Source organism: Oculina patagonica, chromosome 8 (assembly GCF_052425735.1).
Source record: "Oculina patagonica isolate OP01 chromosome 8, crgOcupat, whole genome shotgun sequence".
NCBI classification, from domain to species: Eukaryota; Metazoa; Cnidaria; class Anthozoa; order Scleractinia; family Oculinidae; genus Oculina; species Oculina patagonica.
Genome location: NC_135765.1, coordinates 13,772,208 through 13,793,380, shown reverse-complemented (window position 1 = coordinate 13,793,380; position 21,173 = coordinate 13,772,208). Strand labels below are relative to the sequence as shown.

At 38.3% G+C, this 21,173-nt stretch overlaps 1 protein-coding gene across 1 annotated transcript; it reads left to right on the top strand.

Moving 5' to 3' along the window:
- Positions 1 to 5,446: 5,446 nt before the first annotated feature.
- Positions 5,447 to 13,137, top strand: LOC144663288 (acid-sensing ion channel 4-A-like). Its single transcript, XM_078524188.1, has 7 exons — positions 5,447 to 6,255; positions 8,032 to 8,249; positions 9,292 to 9,448; positions 9,844 to 9,906; positions 10,598 to 10,784; positions 11,355 to 11,446; positions 12,056 to 13,137. Exons 1-7 carry the CDS (start codon positions 5,625 to 5,627, stop codon positions 12,163 to 12,165), a joined length of 1,458 nt encoding a protein of 485 aa, XP_078380314.1. The 5' UTR covers positions 5,447 to 5,624; the 3' UTR covers positions 12,166 to 13,137.
- Positions 13,138 to 21,173: the final 8,036 nt, after the last annotated feature.

Sequence of the window (21,173 nt, the reverse complement as noted above, 5' to 3'; positions counted from 1 at the left end):
TATTTCGCTCTTTTATCGAAAAAAGGCCTTCGCTTACTAAAATGATCGCAAAATAAAAAGCGCTCGATAGAATTTTTTAAACTTGGCAGTCAAAAAGAAAAATAAGTACGTAATGAAATGTCTGATTTTCAAAATAATTGAAACATGCGTCTTTTTTCGGCGAATAAACAAATCTCGGATAAAATCCACGTCTGCAGCATCCATGTTTGAATTTGGCGGGAGCCGTTGCAATATCCAAGATGGCGGCCACTCGTGCCAGGGCCCCACCGCTAAGAGTTGTCCTAGGAACCAGGGTCACCGTACTTTCCCTTCCCTCCTTTTCTCAAAGCCTACCCGACCCCTACCCTACAGAGTAAGTCGCTGTTGACAAAGCCTTCTCCTCCCTTCCCCTCTGTACAACAGCCTTGTACAGGCAAGCAAAAGAGCCACTCAGCCTACCCCTACTGCGTCAACTTTTGCTCTCGTTCCACGCGATTGATTTTCAACTTTTTGGTCGAAAACGAAAATTGAAAATTGAAATCAATTTTCAATTTTTGATTTTGCTCAGACAATTTTTGATTTTCAGTTGAAAACAAAATCAAAACTTGAAATCGATTTTAAATTTTTGTCTTTAAAGACGAATTGAAGTCTTGTTAACGAAACATTATTTTTTATTTATTTCATAGCATAAGAATCGAAAAATAGCATTGCATAAAACAATGTTTTAAATCTGAATCTTCAGAATATCGGATCTTTTCCTACAGTATTTTAATTTTGTTTCTAAATTAACTAATATGAATTGATAAATCAAAAATTGAAGGGCGAAATTGTATTTCTATTTAAATTGAAACTGGAATGGACGAATGACACACGGACCGTCATGCTTTCTTGTAATGTGTAGTCATGAAAACGAATGGATTAAAAGTCTGTTTTTTAACATGGTGAACGTTTATTAAGATCGAATAAAAGTTTCACAGAAGGTGCAGGAATTTATGGCATTTATTTGCGGGGAATGTGTTATCTTTCGGGCGACAAACGCCGACAACTGTGATTATGCAAATGACTGCTATATCGTTCAGCTACATTTTTGCCCAGATTTTTGCCGATAAGAATTATTTCGAGCCGATCAAAATAGCTATTTTCGGTCAATTCTAAATTTGACGCTAGGTTCGTGATTAGTGTTTAGTAATACGATTTTTACGGCTCGATAGTAGTCCAGCCTTTATACATTCCGTAACACGTTTCACAATTATTAAAGGTCGTCACGAAGGGTTGTCGTTTTCCGCTTAATTTTAGCCCTCTGTACTTCAGCCATCGTTTTAACTTTTTGTCTGAGTCAAGTGGGGGGTCTCAATTTTGGTGACGGATATCAAGACAGCTTCTTCGTGGGCTTAAGAAGGATTAAACAAAAGCCATATATACAGTGAATGCTTTCGAATTATATTTGAAGATGAAATACGAAAGAATTTTGCTGTCTTTGACTGAAATTCCACTCGAACTGCGTAGATACGATCGCATGTTGTAAAGGCGATTCATGCAACATTGCTGTCAACGCGAGGTCACGTCCCTAACGACCTACGCTGATGACGAAATAGAATGGCGCTTGTAGCGACCAAATTTGGCCTAATTTTTAACCGCTCCTAAGCTAAAAGAAGCCCTCATCTCTTGCATTTGTTTTAACTTAAATAATATCTTTAAAAAGAGCGAGTTTTTAGGTATGGTTTATTTTTGACGTTTGTAGTTTTAAACGATGTAAGTGCTAGTGATTATTTATTCGTGTTTTAGCGTTAGTTACGCAATCCATTGTTTGTGCGACGCTTTTTATAGATCGCCTTTCAGACACACATGCGTTGAGATAAGAAAGCTGACATGTCACTTTTAAAATTGTTATATAACGTTTGTAAATGTGACAAGTCACGTTTTTTCCACGAGATCGCAAGTGATCACCCACAGCGGAAAGTAATCCCTTGAGAAATTAAAAAAGTCCCTTGAGAGTTTACAAATATGTGGTTCCAAATTTTGTTCACATAACCCCTATTCTACGTTTTTAGCTTGTAACAAGCAAAAACGTCGAAAAAATGTGGTAAGAACAAAAAAGTGGCCCACGAGCCGCTAGACGAGTTGGACACTGATGTTCTTACTACATATTGACGTCTTCTGTGATCTGTAACTGAACAAACCCGCGGAAAAATGGATGCTATTTGTTTTATACAATAACACAAGACTAAGTACACTCGAAATTCCGCTACTGGTAAACTTAAGATGTTTTCGCTTCGTGATAAAGTTTTCCGTAAGAACAAGGTACTGCTGAACCGATTTAATAAACAGAAAAATGAAAAATTAAAACATCAACGAAAGAACTAACCTTTATTCAATCTGGAATATTGTGTAAATCAGATAATTTTTAACTTAGCGTTCAACTGCCATTCATGGATTTGTATAGCGTTGTCCAACTGTTATACATCGGACCTAAACTTTCATACAGATTTCATTTATTTCTCGAATCATTCACTTCCTACTTCAATCTTGTTAAGTCCAGTTAAATATTTCGAAAGGTAAACGATCTTTGCGGATTGTTTTCAACTTTAGCTTTATTATCAGACTAAACTTTTTTGTTTCGATGTGTCACCGCGAGTTTGAAAAACTTTCCCACAACACTGATTTGGACTATGAACTCTGATCACGCGCGCGAGTCACACCGCTCAGTGAGGTCATCTATGCGTCTGTACTCTAATAGATAACAGGCTTCAACCAATCACAACGCGCGCAGTAACTCGGTTATTGTGTAATTCTTATTAGATACTTTTAGTTCTGGAATGAACATTAGGCTGAATCCACGTGATAGAATTTTTCCCAAAAAAGGACTAACCTGTACGTTTCAAGTTTTAAACTGAAAGGTTTTTCTGGATCTGGAGAGAAAATAAGCTTTAATATACGTGGTGGGGCTCCTGACGTGGTGGTATTTACACGCAGGTACCGAAAATCTACATTTCAGTGCCTCATGTGACACTTTCTTATTCAATTTTTTTGGAGCTGAAGTGAACATTAGTCTGAATCCACGTGATGGCATTTTTCCACAAGGGAGCAAACTGTACGTTTCAAGTTTCAAACCGGCAGGTTTTGCTGGATCTGGAGAAAAACATAAGCTTTAATATAGGTGGTGGTATTTCAACGCAAGGGCCGGAAATCTTCAATTAAAAACGTGTCTTTTTAGTAATTTCAGCGCTGAAAGGGTTAATAATCTGAAAGACCAAAATAAGCAGTTCCTCGTCCTAACGCGTAGTCGAGCGTGGTGCTGCCAAGTCGGGAAGCGGTCAAGAAGCGAAGGTTTACAGGTACATAAGAGCATATTAGATTTTTAAGCAATTAAAACGCGCGTAGTACATATGTCAGTTATTTTATCACTTTAAAAAGTAACTGAGATACCCCAAAAACCACCGTTTGTACCGGCAAACCCACCTTATTGTCCGCTTCCCGATATGGCAGCAGTACCTCTACTTCGCGACGACGACGAAATTTGCTTAAATGCAGTTTAGCTGTAATGTTTTATTATGGTTTTTAGATCAGTTAAACAGAAGATATGATTTTCATAAACAAACATAATCAGCAGTTTCTGGTTCTAGCCTTTGATATAACTTCTCAAACTCATTAATAATTTATCAAGTTAAAACAAAAAAGAAATTCATAACCATAACATCATGGCACACTAGGCGACAAGCGGCAGCGACAGGTCTCTGCGACAAGTCGCTTGTTCGGTGCACACGCAGCGAATTTGGATTAGTGGGAATGTGAACTAGATTTTTAATTCAATATTACGAAAATACATATTGCTCTCTCATTGGTTAATTTATATTTTGTCCGTCGGAGCGACTTGTCGTAGAAGTGTGCACACGCTGCGACATCACTGCTTTCCCTTATTTTGTCGCTGCGATCAGTCGCACGGATTCAAACTGGTTTGAATTCGTGCTGTGGCCTGATCGAAGCGACAAAAATTGTGGCAAAAAAGCACCATGTCACACGAGCCAACTTGTCCCCGCGACATGTTGAGGCGCGCGACCTGTCGCCAAAATGTCTCGACCTAAAAATAGGGCTTTCCACAAGTTGCTCGGCAACTTTTTGGCAACTTTTCATGATTCGAGCAACTTTTTTCCTCTCGAGCAACTTGTTGCATTTTGAGCAATTTCCAGACCGAAGATCTCCGAAGATTATCCGAGTGTTGTTCAAAGGCAATACGAACGTTTCCGAAGATTTACGGTTTGCCGAGACTTTCGAGGAACATCTAAAACATTTCAACTTTCGGCTCATTTTGCATTAAAACATTACAAAACTCGTCAGCACAGACGTCAGAATCTTCACATTTTTCAAAAACTTTTATTAAAACCCTTATTTTTAGATTTTTGATATGCTTAGAAACTGGAAAGTATTTAGAGACTGTAGAAGCAGCGGGATTTTTGGAGCCCCAATTATGGTCAGGCAACATTTTGGATTTTTGGAGCAACTTTTGAGCAACTTTTTGAGAATACGGGCAACTTTTTGGGAAATCTCGGCAACTTGTGGAAAGCCCTACCTAAAAAGAGGTTTGGATACCCGGTCTTAATTAGCATAGATTTTTGTAATGTAATGTTTAATAAACGAGCCGGAATGCTTTATCAAGTTAAGAACACGAGGCGCAGCCGAGTGTTTTAGACTTGATAAAGAACAAACACCTATGATGTAGATCATTTCATTCTTGCACTGATATTAATATTTAAATTTGGGTTTTTTTTGGCCAAGAAAATTGGACATTAAATTTAGCCTTGTCTTTATCGGATATAAAGACACTCATTAAACATTAATTCCCTTTGTATTCTCTAATGAATTATTAATGCTTTTTTTAAAGCGTTTTCATTTCTCCGTTTACTCCGTAGTTTTTGATTTGATTGAGACGGTATATCAAACACTCGAGACATATCCTGATGAAACACTGTCTCTGGTCTCGTGCGTTTGATGATATAACTTCCCCGCTCGGAAAGTTTCCGTGCTGTCCTTTTCTTTCGCGATCACAAAATTTAAAATCTATTACCATTTCTATGACAGTCGTTTCCATGGTTATTTCATAACGCAATATACCACACTTTTTATGGGTGTACCGGCACAATAAACATACATGGGAAATATGGAGAACACTCGAAAAACTCCCTTTTTATTAAACATAAAACGTCAATTACTAAAAAGGAACGTCCATTATTTTGTCTGTGGAATAAAAATTGTGTAACTTTGATTTCTTTTTTTTCACGTTAGGGTTAAATATTTTTTATTAAAAATTAAAGTGTAAAGGAAAGTAAACAAATGCTCTTCTACGAGCAATTTGTACGCAAATTTTGTTTTGTAATTTGCATGTGATTTAGGCAAATAGCCACGAATGCTAAAATGATTCAATTGTTTCCATGAAATTTGTTTTGTGTACTACCTTTTTAAATCTGCCACACCATTGGCTGAAGAAACAATAAAAGATAGGCCACAATAATGCCGGCACCTGACTTAAAGAAATTTCAAGTGTACAATTAAGGAACCTTAAAATAAAGTGGCGAATGGAGTAACAACTTCTTAAAGTAAAATCATGCGTGAGGCGTTGTGAAAATGAACGGTTCATTGCCAGGTGTGAAATGGATTTAGAAATTTCAGAAATCGACAAAAAGCCAAAAGCTTGGTCAGCTTCCAAGTCAAACAAAGTTCATGCCAAGGGCAACGAAGCTGAATCGCAAACGCCGAACAGATCAGCGGCCATAAAACAAAAATGGCGAGGCTTTGTGGAATCTTCTACTCTACACGGTTTACAGCATGTGTTCAAGAGTCAAACAGCGCTTCGACGCATTATCTGGGCCTTGCTTCTTCTTTCGGGGATCGGATGGTTTTCTTATCAGTCGTCCAAGCTATTGGCAAAATACTATAGTTACCCAGTTACAACAAAAGTGACCTTGGTATATGAAGACGCGCCACAGTTCCCAGCTATCACCATTTGCAACTTTAACATGTTTAGACTATCTCTTGTTAAAGCGAAGGGATACGAAGACCTTTTTACGTACGTGCTGAGGAAAGCACGTGGAATTGACACTTCTAATGACACCGTAGACTTGAGTAAGTTTGATCGCTTAAACGTTTCCAAATTCCATTTTGACACTGGACATCAAATCAAAGACACTTTGGGCGACTGCACTTGGAACGGAGAGCATTGCAGTTACAGAAATTTCACAGCCGTTTTAACTTCCATGGGTCTTTGCCACACATTTAATTCAGGTAAGATGTCATAAACGATCTCTCGTTTTACCATTATATTGTGTGTTTTTTGTATATAATAAATTCGCAACGCACAGGCTTCGAAGTATAAATTATGTTATTCTGATTTTTACTCAGATACCTCGCTGTACAGCAGTTTATTGATTTTAACGTTAACTCTCATACATTTTGAGACATTTTTCAATTAACTTTCAAATGACGTTTAATTTAGATTCATTTGCCTAAAAGATATAACGAAGGCAAGGAAAAAGACTAGCAAAGAATAGGATAATTACGCATTTCCGCCTAGTTCATGTCTAATTTCAAAGCAGTCTTATTTATATGATAAATTTTGCTCAATTTAAAAACTGCTTTTTTTTGTTTTCCCTTTGTTAATAGTTCAGCGCCTTTTGTCGGCAAAAACGCTAGATTTCCGTGCTCGTTTACACAGCTTAACTTAAAAATTCCAATTTAAGCACTCGACAGCAGGGGAAAGCTTTTGTAATTGCCAGTGTCTTGAAGATTAAAAAACGCTTTGTTGATACCCTTTTACTCTTGGTTTAAGGCCATCGTAACTTGATTAAAAATATAACACAAACAGCGGTGATAATGTTTATCACCGCTTTTTTTTTTATATTTTTAATTATGATACCCTTTTGTATTATTCCAAAATTGATTGCAAATACTTTGCATTTGTTTTTGTCGCCTCATTGTTTAAAAAACAGGTACTCGATTTAATAATGTATTACTTTTAGGTCGATTTCCTAATGTGTTACGTTTATATATTTTCCAGTGAGCCATGTTTTGTAAGATGGAAAAAAAAAACGAAAAAAAAAACGTTTCTTAGGTTAAACACCTGAAGGTAAGATAGACTGTTGGACTTGAACAATATGAACGATCGCGACCTATTTAAATCGAAGTAGACACTGTCCTTTAAAACATCAAAACACAGTCAGCGACAAACCTTTAAAAAAATATATCTTCCCCTGACTACAATTACACGATTTTCAAACTGTCCTTTATCCTTGGTACATTGATCTGTTTTTAAATTACGGCAGAAGTATATAAAAAAGATGAAATTGAACAAAAGCCTTAAAATAACAAGGAGCGTTTTTGTCAGTACCTAAGAATAAATTTCCGCTTATACTAAAATTTGCCCTCTAATAAATCACACACTTATTCGACAGTGTTGCTCGCGCGGACAAAAATTGCGCTAGCAACTATATGAAAGAAAAACGAAAACAAGTTTCGACTTTCCAATCGCGTTAAACCAACTTGTCATACCAGAAAGAACTTCAAAATGCTTTTAGGCATTTTTTAAACCTAAGACAGAAAAAGGGCAATAAAGATAGATAAAGAGGCAGCAAAGGAGTTCCATTTTTTTGTTTTTCCTCATCACACTAAACTCGTGGTGTCATATGAGCGCGCTCAAAAGATTCTCGTCATAGGTTGTAAAAGCCCGTTCTTGACCCAAAAATTGTCGAATACCTATCATACAACCTATGATGAAACTTTCACCATTAATTAATAGGGCTGAGTCGCGTCCACAGCAAAAAAAAATTGCCCAAGCACAAAGGGCACAGACAATCCAGTGAGCCAATCAAATCTCGAAGTAAATACACGTAGTCGTTGTTAAGCGCGGGAACGCGCGTTCGAGCGAATCACCAATGGTTTTAATTTTCCTCCTGATTGGTTAAAAAAAAAGTGGCGAGAGTTTTTTTTAACCAATCACTAAGCGAGAAATGCAAAACCATGAGCAGGGCAGTACACACACGCACGCATTGTTGCTACATTTAGGTAAAGATGGTCAGCCAATTTTGAAGGTACAACAGGCTGGAACGGACTCTGGACTTCACCTCATATTGGACGTGCAACAATACGATTACGGTGCCACAGGGTTTCGTGCAGGCCTCAAGATACTTATCCACCATCAAGAGACGCCACCAATAGTCTCTCAGCTTGGTTTTGCGGTAGGTCCTGGTACCAGTACTTATGCAGCCATACATGAGCAGAGGGTAAGAAATATCAATGTTCTTTAGACGCTAACTGAGCTTCCTGAAAGGGTGCAGGGATATAGATCCATTCTCCCTGCCTGCCCAAATTTTTTTCAATACCATTTCACAGCCATAATTTGTCCAAATCACAATCTCGTTTCCATTTTTGGCTGTGAGTTCATATTTTAGTGAACAAAATCCAATTTTCCCAGTGACAAAGTAAGCAAATCCCAGTCCCAGTTTTACCCCTTTATGCCTTTCCTAACTGTTGAGCGTAAGCATAATGCTACTTCATTTCCAACCCCATTTTTTTAAGGCATTTCTGCAACAGTTGACCTGTCTTAAGCCTGGAAATACTTTTTTCTGGTAGTGAATACTACTGAATCGAAAATAAGAAAAATCTGATAAATGTTCACCGTAAATAAAATGTTTACAGTAATTTTTCATCCACCTGCTGTCTGTCTGTCTCTGCCTGTCTGTTTGTATGTCTGTCTGCCTGTCTGTCTGCCTGTCTGCCTGTCTGCCTGTCTGCCTGTCTGCCTGCCTGCCTGCCTGCCTGCCTGCCAGTCTATCTTTTTGTCTCTGCCTGTCTGTCTGGCTGTCTATCTTTTTGTCTGTCTGTCTGTTTGTCGGACTGTCTTTCTGTCTTTCTTTCTGTCTGTCTTTCTGTCTGTCTTTCTGGCTGTCTGTCTGTCTGTCTGTCTGTCTGTCTTTGTCTCTCTGTCTGTCTGTCTGTCTGTCTGTCTGGTTGGCTGGTTGACTGACTGGCTGACTGACTGGCTCGCTGGCTGGCTGGGTGGTTGGCTGGCTGGCTAAATCGGCCTGACTTTCTGTCTGTGTTTCTGCCTGTCTGCGTCGGTCTGTTCGCCTGCCTGTCTAGCTTTCTGTCTGTCTGTTTGTCTGGTTGGCTGTCTGGCTACATGTATACCTTCATATATCTACATGTACCTGTTCAACCTGTTCAACCTGTTAACAACCCACAAGCCTCCCCTAGACTTAGTCATTCATAAAGCAGCAGCAGAGGCGTTCGTATCCTGACCGTCGTCTTCTTCTTTGTTGTAAGGTTATCAACCTTCCGGCTCCTTACGAAAGCAATTGTTTGGACAAAAATGAAACTAACATACCTGGCTACAGCAAATACACAACTCTTGCCTGTATGTTGACTTGCCAAACAAAATATGTTGTTCGAAAATGTGGATGCAGAGACGTGGGAATGCCGGGTAAGATTATTTAAACAGTTGCTTATGCTGCTTCTCAAATAAACTGTTAGCTTAGCCAGCATTGCATCAAGTTTTCGATGTATATATAAGAAGGGGGGTGAATAGGGGTACGCAAATCCGCCCTTCTGTCAATCCATCACTCCCCCCCAATAATCTTTACGTTATTCTTCAATTATGCTTACATGAACATTTCCGCCTGGAACAAGAAACAAGCCACATCATACTAAAACAGATTTTAGTTTCTGCATCATACAATTTTTCTTACAATTAAACATAACTATGCGGCTGTGAATAAAGGTATAATTTGTTTTCAGAGTAACGTTTTTAATTTGTATTTTTTACCTTTTATTTTGAGATGTTTCTTATATTCTCCCACACCACAATTGTCTTGACAGACGTTGGTAATGCCAGTGTTTGCAGTCCTCTGGAATCAATAGATTGTGTGCACAAAGAAAAAGGTAAAATCTACTTTGGCTATTTTTGTTTAATTTGAATACGTATGCTTCGCTTACCTGACAGACCCACTACATACAGTAGTATTGGTAGACGGATGTAAGAGCTAGTAAACCACTTCAAAGCAAAATCCTATGATATTCCTTTGATGTGTTTGTAAGTTATTTGATATACCTATTATTATTGAATTCTCAACCTCGCGGATATTGCATTTCTAGCTTTCTGATTGGTTCACTGAATCCCGATTATCGGCTCGTATGCCTATATTTGACCTTATCTGGGAAATGAGTGCGGCAACTGCCGCTCAGCGTAAAATTTTTCTTTGGGAAGCGACAGTTCCATCAGAAAAATGGTTGAAAACAGCAAATTTGGCGAGCTTTATGAACAAGAAATAATCAGCGGTGCCTACAAAAACCACAGAAATGCCATAGTAAAATTAACTACGCAAAACAAAAGGATTGTTACGAAAAGTTTAATTAATAATACTTGTAAACGCACAACAAGAGCGAGTGAACAAAGTAGAAAAGCAGCAAATAATTTACGAAAGAACGGACAATTGACACAGTTTCATTCATTGTACGTCATAAAATTAGGCTCAGCACTTCTGTAAAGTTTGTTACCTTTTAATCTTGGTCTTTTTCTTTTATAGTTCAATAAATCTGTTCTACTTTGAGCTGTTACTTCGATGTTTTTCAGGAAACTTTCAGAAACTAAAAGGTCGCAAGTGTGATTGCCCGGTGCCCTGTGACATAGTCTCCTTTAAACCAGTCCTGTCTTACGCTGCGTTTCCTAATGACCAATATGTTGTACGCTTAAACGAATTAAATACAGACGGTAACAACGTGTCAGCGAATACTCTCAAAGGAATCCAGGAATACATAAGGTTAGTTCATTATTGCCAAGAACAAGAACAACAAAAAATGCGCGAACAGAACCGCATTAGCAACGACGACGACAGCGAAAACAACAACAAAATTATGAACAATAACAGCTGCAGTCTATCTATCTTCTATTAACTAGTCTGTAATTTTTATATCAGGCAGTAATTATATATATAGAAAAAAAAAAAAAAAAAAAAAAAAAAACCCAAACAAAAACAATACACCCTTAAATCTACCATCTTAATTATGACTGAAACAAATGATGATTTCGCCATTGCTGATCCTAGCAGTATGCAGGACGCGTGTCACATATCAACCAAGTAAATGGCCCAGCTCAACAACGAGTCTCTCGTAGCTCAGTTGGTTAGAGCGCCCAACCGGTATCTGGGAGGCCATGGGTTCGATTCCGTCGGGGACTCAGATTTTTTCCTTGTCCCACGCTCGTGTCATGTTGAATGATTTCTTCACTATTTACCACCGAGCTTGAAATCTACCATCTTTATTATTTACTATATATTATATGATATATATATATATATATATGTTTCATGTTGATATTTGTTTTTTAACAGCCAAAACATGCTGGAACTCACAGTGTACTTTCCAGAACTGAACTACCATCTCATTGAACAAAAACCTGCCTACGATTCAGAAAGTCTTTTAGGTGGGTGCACTGGAGAGTAATTGTGTTAACCATTTTATTTGGAAAGCCAATTGAAATTGAAAAAAGGCATGGATATAATGGACTGGGGAAGTCAGTGCTTTGAAAAAAATGTTAAGTGATTGGTAAAGATATGTTTTGCTTTCAGTTGCATGGGTCAAATTTTTTTCATTATTAAAAGGTTTTGTGATTTTTATTAACCTGATCCCAGAGAGCAACCAATCCGGAATATCTGGCATGGGTCGGGCTTGCTTGTTGAATAGACCAAGAAAGGACCTTGAAAAAGATTGCACATCTCTTCTCTTCATCTCTTCTATAATTAACTACTCTCACCAGGACGATCACACCATACTTTTTAATACGCCAACAACCTTTCTGACAAATTGATACACAGTTTAAATACATACAAACATGAAGTCGAGTCATAGATTTGACCCTATAACGTTTTGTCGTCTTTTTTACATATCGTACTATAGAATATTAAACAGTCACTGAGTTGATTGCACCGTTTTTGCCATGGATAGTAAGTTAGTAATAGGCGAGGCTCGAATAATATTCGAATCCTGGTGAGTTTTCTTAATTTGTATTTTTTATTGTGCTTGTTTTACACAGGTGAAATCGGCGGGCAAGTTGGCCTTTGTGTTGGTGCAAGTCTTCTGACCGTGCTTGAGTTTTGTGACGTCATACTCGCCATTATTGGAATCCGTTTAGGATTCCGATAAATTTGTAAAATGATGTAAAACGTGTCTCAGTTTTGGGAGAAAAAATAACGTTGTTCAGAATTATCAACTTTCTTGTTTCCATCACCTAATACAGTATGTGTGTTTATATCTAAATTTTGTCATGCAAAACGAGTGCTGAGGAAGTCTATAGAAAAGCAAAAAAATGCTTGAATTTATGGAACACTGATCAGAATTTTAATCAACTGTAACTTGCAAAGCCATATTATCATTTTAATAGTCTTACATTGAAATATACATTTAATAATACCTTCATTATCGTAATATTACTAAATAATAATCTTAATCAGGTAAACAAATCAATAATCAATAAAGTAAAAATAGATATTTTATAAGTGGGATACTTTACCACAAGGGGCGTAGCCAGCTTTTTAAAGAGTTGTGGGCCTGGCCAATTGGCCCGTAAAGACTGCCCACCGAGGAATTTTTTTTTTTTTTGGTGGGGGGAGGGGGATAAAGGCTCTCGAAAATGATTTATCCTTCGCTTTCTGCTGACGCTATGTGTATGTTACAGCACCTAGGTTATAACATTTCATAGAAAAAAATTGCGCCAGTTCTCACTCATTCCAAAATAAACGCACTCGTCTCTTACGGCGCATGCAATTGTGCGTTTGTCTGTCACCTGCCTAATCTAGAAGGCTCCTGAGTTTGCACTTGCTAGATGAGCCTTGATCTTATCGCGGAAGGGTATAGCTGCGAAATATGTAATGCTAAGGTACGTTATAAATTGCTTTCTTTTTCATTTTGAAAGCGTTTCAGCCTGAAATCTTGCTATCATACATTTCAAAAATGCGAGTGGGTCGAAAACTTTGTAGGCCCGGACGTACGGGCGGGACCTATAGGCTGTAGGCTACGCCCCTCGCCCCACCAATGTTGTTTTTGTTCGTTATAGTTTTTAATGTTATTCTGATAAATCTACCTTAAAACTTTGAAATATAAATGGAAGGCTCCTAAACAAATAACATGTTTTGTAGTGTTAACCCCTTTACTGCCGACCCCTCTGTACCGCTCAGTACCAAAGCTCACGTGCTTAATTAATGAGGCAACACAGCAGAGTCGAATGAAAGCATAAATAACTCTTAAATAATTGCATAAACATAACGACAAGGACACATGGTTTTAAAACTGTATTGAAACATTTGCTAATAGCTAATATCAACATGGTTACCTCCATATTCGATGTAAAAATCCGGCGTTGACAAAACCTGGATCGGATCGGATCGGATTGCGGATCGGATCACGGATCGGATCGCGGATCGGATCACGGATCGGATCACGGATCGGATCACGGAAAATAAAATAAAAAATAAAATAAAATAAAATAAAATAAAAAAATAAAAAAATAAATGGTTGTAAGTAATCGGCGTAACGGCGGAACGCGGAACGGCGTAACGAGAATCGGCGTAACAAGATTTTTTTTTCTGTTTTTTTTTTTCTTTTTTTAATTGCTTTATTATTTTATTGCTATGAACTTAATTCAATTAATAAATTATCACCTTGCAGACCTGCAGACAGCGGTATCTGGAACCTATTTTTCCTTTATTTCACACACAACTGAGGGCGCAATGTCGTTTACGGCTTATATGATCTCTGGACTTCTGATTGGTGGGCAAAGGAACAAACAAACAAACAAACAAACAGTAAATATATCCCACAAAATAAAGGGCACCCACATCTTCTTATAATTAATCCTTCGAGGTCGATCTAGAGCCAGTATTTGAGGATTTCAAAGAGAAGCTATAAACGCGACTGCACAGTGTGACTGCCCTTCGGACATTCTTGCCCCGATCGAGACAATGAAACGTACAAAGCCGAACAAGTCAACGGAGCCGTTGGAAAATAAAAAGAAGGGCCTGAAAAGTTACCGATTGCGTAAGAAAAAGAAAGAAAGAAAATGAAAATCCCACAACAAGATATATTTTCAGCTGGTCACCCATCCAAGTACTTACCCCGCGCAACAGGGCTTAACTTCGGCGATCGGACGCAAACCAATGCGTTCCTTGTGGTATCAGTGTCAGACGTGACAGAGGGTTATAAGAGAGGGTTATAAAAGTAATACCTGGTTAAAATGGATCTTTTGTACAATTTGGCACTTTTCTGCTAAAACTGGTCTTAACTTTTATTAGCTATATTACGTGCTCTTTCTGATACCATATGGAAAGCAACGGTTCTTGTCCGATCACCGAAGTTAAGCCCTGTTGGGCGAGGCTAGTACTTGGATGGGTGACCAACTGAAAATACCCCAAGTTAGTGGCCTTTTTATTTTCTTTCTTTCTTTTTTTTTTATGAAATCAGTAACTTAACAGGCCCTTCATTTTTTTCCAACGGCTCCGTTGACTTCTTCGGCTTTGTACGTTTCATTGTCTCGATTGGGGCAAGAAAATTCATAATACGCCGTTCCGCGTTCCGCTGTTACGCCGATTTATACTAACAACCATTTATTTGTTTATTTATTTTTCGTTATTTTATTTTATTTTATTTTTTTTTTCGTGATCCGATCCGTGATCCGATCCGTGATCCGATCCGTGATCCGATCCGTGATCCGATCCGCGATCCGATCCGTGATCCGATCCGCAATCCGATCCGATCCGATCCAGGTTTTGTCAACGCCGGTAAAAATCAGAATTTTCAACATTTTACAGCTTTCAAAAGCCTTCCACGATCGCTCGATCTTCTGCATATATTTTTCCATAACATTTTCATCAGCGGATTATTTTTATGCTTCCCAAGTTCTCCACGTAACATCTTTTTCCCACTCGGCAATTAAACATCTCATATTTGCGCTGAAATGACACGGCTAACAAATATTTTTTTTCGGCCACGAAGAAGAAAACAAGATGGTGGACAGATTACAGCCATAAATTTCGAAAAACCGAGAGACAGGCTTTTGGAGACTGATGATGAGTAGTTACCAGGCTACCAAAAGTCTTGCTGGGTCAAATCGGCCGACGGCTTTTGAGTTCAGTGGGCCAGGGTTTCAGCTGTGGTCTTTATTTTCTTGACGTACTTAGTACGTCATATAGGCACACGAAGTACAGAAATCATGACGTACTCAGTACGTCATAGAGGCAGTGAAGGTTAAATCAACAACCAGCCAATTGGCGGAAAGACAATTAAAATTGGCAAAAAGTTTACAGAAGCTGTATCTTATAAAGAATACAACTTTCCAATACAGCGTTTCTTGTTTTTCTGTCAAGTTGTTTTTGTTGTATCTGTGTGCTTTTTTTAATTTCATTTTTAAAGCTTCTTCATCCAAATACGCGCGAATCAGTGAGGTTTACCAAATTTCAACGGTAACTTTAGTCAAGGTATACACCTTTTAAGTGTGCCTGTAGCCGTCAGTCGCTCAATCTTACGGACATCTAGTCCATTTCCTCTCTCGACCCTTTTACCAGCCCAGTCGAAAGTCTAGAATATGGCAAAGTGCGAAAGTTAGCGAACTTAACTCGAGTAGGAAAATGTAAAATTCGAAAAATTGGTATTATTTCTATAAGAACGTCCAAGTTATTTCCTCGGCCAAAAAGGAAAATAACAGGAGCAACAGTGGATTTGAAGAAATTATGTTCTAACTCAATTTCTTCCTAGCCAATAACAGTGCCAATAACCTGAACCGGGCTGCTTAGAACAAAAGAAACCAATCAAAATGTTAAATGATAACAAAGGATGGTGGGGAATTTTTTCGAAAATGATTCAATATATACCTTTGGAGAATACAAACAATAGTTCTATAACAAAGTTGGGATCTGTAGAGTGTATTAAGTACAGTGGAGTTCATAGTATGCAAATTCGGGTAATGTTTTCTTCACTTGGTTACAAGTGTCGAGCATTTGTCTGGAGCGTTATATATTAACGTCATTATTGGTCTGTTTACGAAAAAAAGATTGCTATCTATTCTTCCCATTTCACGTTTTGATTGGTCAATTTTCTTCCAAGTGGCGAGGTTCGAGAAGCCGCACTGTAAGGAAAGAGCTCAATGGCCGTTTTCACACTAGAGACGGACAAATCGTCTGAGACGGACAAGTCGTCTTAGTGTGAAAACGGGACGAACACAATTTTGGACGAACAAGTCGTCTGAATTTATCCATCGATTTGGCCGTCTAGGAAGACGATTTTTCGAGGACGATTTGGCCGTCTAGACGGACAAGTCGTCTTAAATTCACACTAGACGAACACATGGTCGTTTTTTTTTAACCGTAAAGGGAAGCGGTACTAGCAAAAAGCGTGTTGGTTTGTGGGTAATTAAAATGACGGCAACCACTTATTGTTCGCGACAGCGTTAACCCTATTCAGACCGGGCTTTTTTGGACCTTCTCAGACCGGGGGGGGCTTCGGAAGACCCCCCCCCCCCTATGTAACTTCCAGAATATTTAAGCAATCACCATGAAACTTATAGGATGTATTGTACGTCCGAAACTCTTTCTTTTGGTATACGTCACGTGGGACGATGACGTCACATCACGTGACAATTACACCATGATGTCAAAACAGCCGCCATCTTGGATCCGCCATCTTGGATTTCAAAATTTTTCCAAAATGCCAGAAAACCATCCAAAATCATTGCGAAGTACTCAAAATAAATAAAAATGTGCTTTAAACCCGTAAAAATGTAAAAATAATGCCATTTAAGTTGATTTTTATTAACAGAAACGCGCAAAATTACAAATTTGGGAAAACATGCCTGTCAAAACGCCGTTGCCATGGTGATGTCAAGTTCCTGACACATCATCCAACCCTACCAATTTGTTGCCAGATAAATTTTAGGAAAACTCAGAAAGTTTGGCAGCGTTTGTTTAAATCTTAAAAAAATTATAAAAGTTCAAAGTCAGCGCGGGCCTCAAAAGCCCCCCCCCCCGGTCTGAATAGGGTTAAAAAAGTGACAAGGAAAAAATCCATCGGCAAGTGTAATGAAATGACAATAGAGATCAATATTGGGTCATTACTGTAGAAGTGTTGGCTCTAAAAAAATGTAAACGCAAGAGTGTCTTCAGGAAGATTCATGACCAGTTCAAATCCAGTATGAGCGCTGAAGGTTGAGATTAGTCTGTTTTCTCTGTATATCAGTTTAAACGGAAGTACAAATGGTTTAAGCATACTTTATTTAAGTATTTACCTGATTTGCAGCTTGTTTGCGCATGCAGTGCAACCAAGCCGGGGGCGGCCAGTGCTGGTGCCAGGCCTCATTCCGTTTAAATTCGTATGTTTGTCTGTCTTGATATGAATTAAAGACGACCAAAACATGACGACTTGTCCGTCTAGTTTTTGCACTAGACGAACAAATCGTCAGACGACTTGTCCGTCTAGACGATTTGTCTGTCTTCTAGTGCGAAAACGGCCAATGCTTCAGTATTTCATTTTATTCGTAACTCCCAAAATGTTGTTGTTAAATGCGAGAAGGAATTTTGGCTCTGACTGAAATGTCTTTCAGATACTTGTCCTTCTGATAAGCGACAATTTAAAATGTTTGAGCGAGTTTATGGCTCTCAGTCATTAGATGCCAGTGTTTCGTAACAATCTTTTTTTAGATTCGGAGTAGGGTTTTTGCTCAAGTCTGCGAGTATGACAACAGCATGATCGCCGTTAATATGTTGGCCATGGAGTGTCAAATAGCAAGACCAATTTCGGAAACTAATTAAGATGATTTCCTTCGTCAGTTGCTTTGGTTCTGTGCTCATGTGGTTGTGATGCTCATGCGGCTGTGAGCAGGTTATGACCTGAAGCTCGCAGAAGCACTCTTTTTTATAGCCCAATGAGAACTCGCTTTTAATAACTGACCAATGAGAAGTCTAGGAACTGATCAATAAAAGTCAGAGATTTTGATCCGTCTCACGTATTTTGCATCAGATAAACAATAGACGGTCGGATACAAATTTGTGATCGAAAACGGAATGACCTCAAGTAAGTTTATACGGGTACACCACTTACAAACCTACTACAAAGTAATGCTAATTAAAACAGGGGAGGGACTCAGTAGCCATCAGGCACTGACAACGAGGCCAATATCCTTCCTGCTCAAGAAAGGATTTATTTAATAGCATCAGAACATAATTTTGCTTTAAGGACACAGCGATCGAAAAGAATACGCAAACCACCCAGCCCGCCCCCCAGCCGGGCAAGACAGCCTCATCCTGTCCACACGTAGCTATCCATAAAATAATGCAAAATACCGTTACTGTAAAAAGCCCGTTCTGAATAGGGTTAACAGAAACCTTTATAAGAAGGAAACCTACATAAAACGGACACCTGGTGATGGCGAAACACATTTAACTCCATTTCGGCTTGTGAGTTTTTTAAGTTAATTAAACTTACTTTTCGGACTGGAAAGCACTTACAACACATATTTTCCAGCTATCTACATTTGTATTTAACGAGACAAAAACCTCTGTCTTGATTCCCACAGTATTTTGTTTTTGATAAATAGTTTGCAAAAGTGAAACTGAATGAAGCTGAAATGTGTAGTTTGGTTGCCTGCACACGGCACAATATTGCGAGAATTAATTTGACTGTTCTTTTATAAAGCATCTCATTTTCTTGAATGGGGATAAGCAATATTCGGTTTTGGAGAAAAGTAGCAAAGAAGCAAGGTGTTTGAAAGGATAAATCGGGTCTGTAAACCAGCGACTTGCAGTTAACCCCCAATGGTGTAAAAATCAGTGCGAATACACAAACAACGATCGACAAACCACGGCCATAAAACTATAACTTCATTTTGCGAATAAAGAGTATGAATACTCGCCTTCTGGAGAACTTCAAGGCCTTTGTAATTTCACTGCTTATTTTCCCTTTCAAATTTACAATGGTCGGTGAGCAACTACATCGATTTTGGAAAGCAAAACTGTCATGGGTTCGTTCGTCTCGCCGCGAAATGAAACTCACGAAAGCGTTACCGTGGCCCGTGGACAGAGATAGGAGAATCTTGCCCGCCCTAAGAACCAATCAGACTGCAGGTATCGTTACCGTGCCCTCTGAGACAAAATAAAGTGATTTATCCCGTGGATAGCGTTATCGACCTTTTGAACAACTGGGGCCTGTGTGTATATGCCAACTTTTGTTTCAACTTGCGAATACGGTCTTTTTACTATTTTAGTCTTCCAGTTGACACAGTTTGCAAAATGGATGAACTGCTCAATTTTAAGAAGCAGTAATCTATCGATCGATTTTAATGAACAAATGAGTCAATTTTCTTTATCTCAGTTTGTAACTTTTGCTAAAGTTAGCGACTTTAAACAGATTCCAAACAGACTAGATTCATTGTGCATAGGTCTAGCTTTATTATCTCAAAATTACTGGTGTCACGTTACCTCGACTCTCTATAAGGCGGACACCTATCTAAGACCGGGCCGGTCCCGAAGGTGTCCTTTTTAAAGAGAGTCGGACTGTCTTGAGCCACACTGTATGAAGTACTTCCAATTGCTTCCACTAAAATCCATTTTGATTCAACCGAAGATTATTGTTCACCGAACAAATGATGCTTCGTTTTGAACTTGGCATAAGTCGAATCGCCAACAAATGCTGGCTCTACAAAGGCCAAAGCAACCACATGCATATTGCATTTACCTAATAGACTACCAAATTTTCACAATTTAACGCCCCCCGGCGTTTATTTCAAACTTGGCTTGGTGAACCTGGCGTTTATTTGAAGCCGGCGTTTAATCGGAGCCCGGCGTTTATTAACGGACTGCAATTTTCTGTCAATTAATTTCCAGATTGATTCATTGTCACCGATCTCCGAGACCAAAGGGCAGTTTGTCAAGGCGGGACGATTTTTCTCTTCGTTCTGCCCCGAAAAACTGTCTCTGGGTATCCAAAGGTGATTATTACCCAAAGGTACATTATTACGGACTGACTAGTTTATAAAAAATAGTTTATGTTGCAATCAAGATTCGTGACAAACGGTATACGAACAATAAAGGAACATGCAAGTAAAGGTTATGACAATGTCGCCAACTTCCCCCTCAGCATTCATCCTAGCTTTGTTACGCCGGACGTTTCCCTTGAACGTTTATTGAAATTTTCAAGGCAGCATACCGTACTAGTATTTCATAGCAGTGACATTCAAAAAAATAAATTTACTTGTTAGCTTGACCTCAAATAAACGCCTGGACCTTCGAATAAACGCCCCCGGCGTTTATTTGAAAATTAGCAATTTGGACCCGGCGTTTATACGAGGCCGGCGTAACAAAACTTGTTATTGCATGTAGCACGGTTGAGATGTCTATAAAGTATGCCTCATGTGTCTTTTTGATCCTTTGCGAATTTGTGTCTATTTTGTGTTATCCAAGGTTAAAAAAACGAAATCGTTCTGACTACACTTATGTCTTCAAAGCACAATACGAATCAACTGTCTCTAAAACATGTAAGATATAAGCTTAAGGCTGTCGCGAATCTCGAGGAAACTTTTTTTTTTTTGTATTTTATTTCTTTTTTTCTTTTACAGGTATAGTTTAAGAACATACAAAAAAATACAAAATTAACAACAATTACCTTACTTACAAACTACAAAGAAAGAAAGAAGAACTACACTGCACTACACTATACAAGGATTACATATTCAACTTAAACTTAAATTAAAGAGTGATTACGGGAATCTTAGAAAAAAGAGGATGAGATAACAGCTACTGTTGTATTAATGGAAGTAACGCTTTCCATTTTTTTGTCATGGAAATGGATTTTGTTGTTTTTTTCGCGATAAAACGTTCGGTTTGAAACGTCTTTTTAAATTTATCAACTAGCAGTCTTGTACATAAGTAGCCCTTATTTAACTTGCAACGATAAATGAAATATTTACTTTCAAGAAGGATGTAGTTGAATAGATTACTTATATTATCTGCATCTAAAATCCCCAAAAGAACATCCTTAATATCAAACCTAACAGTTATATTTAAAGAATTAAGTAATACCTTTAAATCATCCCAAAACATACACACTTTCGGACAATGAAAAAAAAAGATGTTCTATGGTCTCCAACTCCTTTTCACAAAAATCGCATAAGG

Excerpts from the sequence above, each read along its gene's own strand:
- LOC144663288 (XM_078524188.1), top strand. The coding sequence starts at position 5,625 with ATGGATTTAGAAATTTCAGAAATCGACAAAAAGCCAAAAGCTTGGTCA. Across the intron at positions 8,250-9,291 it reads CAGCCATACATGAGCAGAGG|GTTATCAACCTTCCGGCTCC; the intron begins GTAAGAAATATC and ends CTTTGTTGTAAG. Across the intron at positions 9,449-9,843 it reads CAGAGACGTGGGAATGCCGG|ACGTTGGTAATGCCAGTGTT; the intron begins GTAAGATTATTT and ends TTGTCTTGACAG.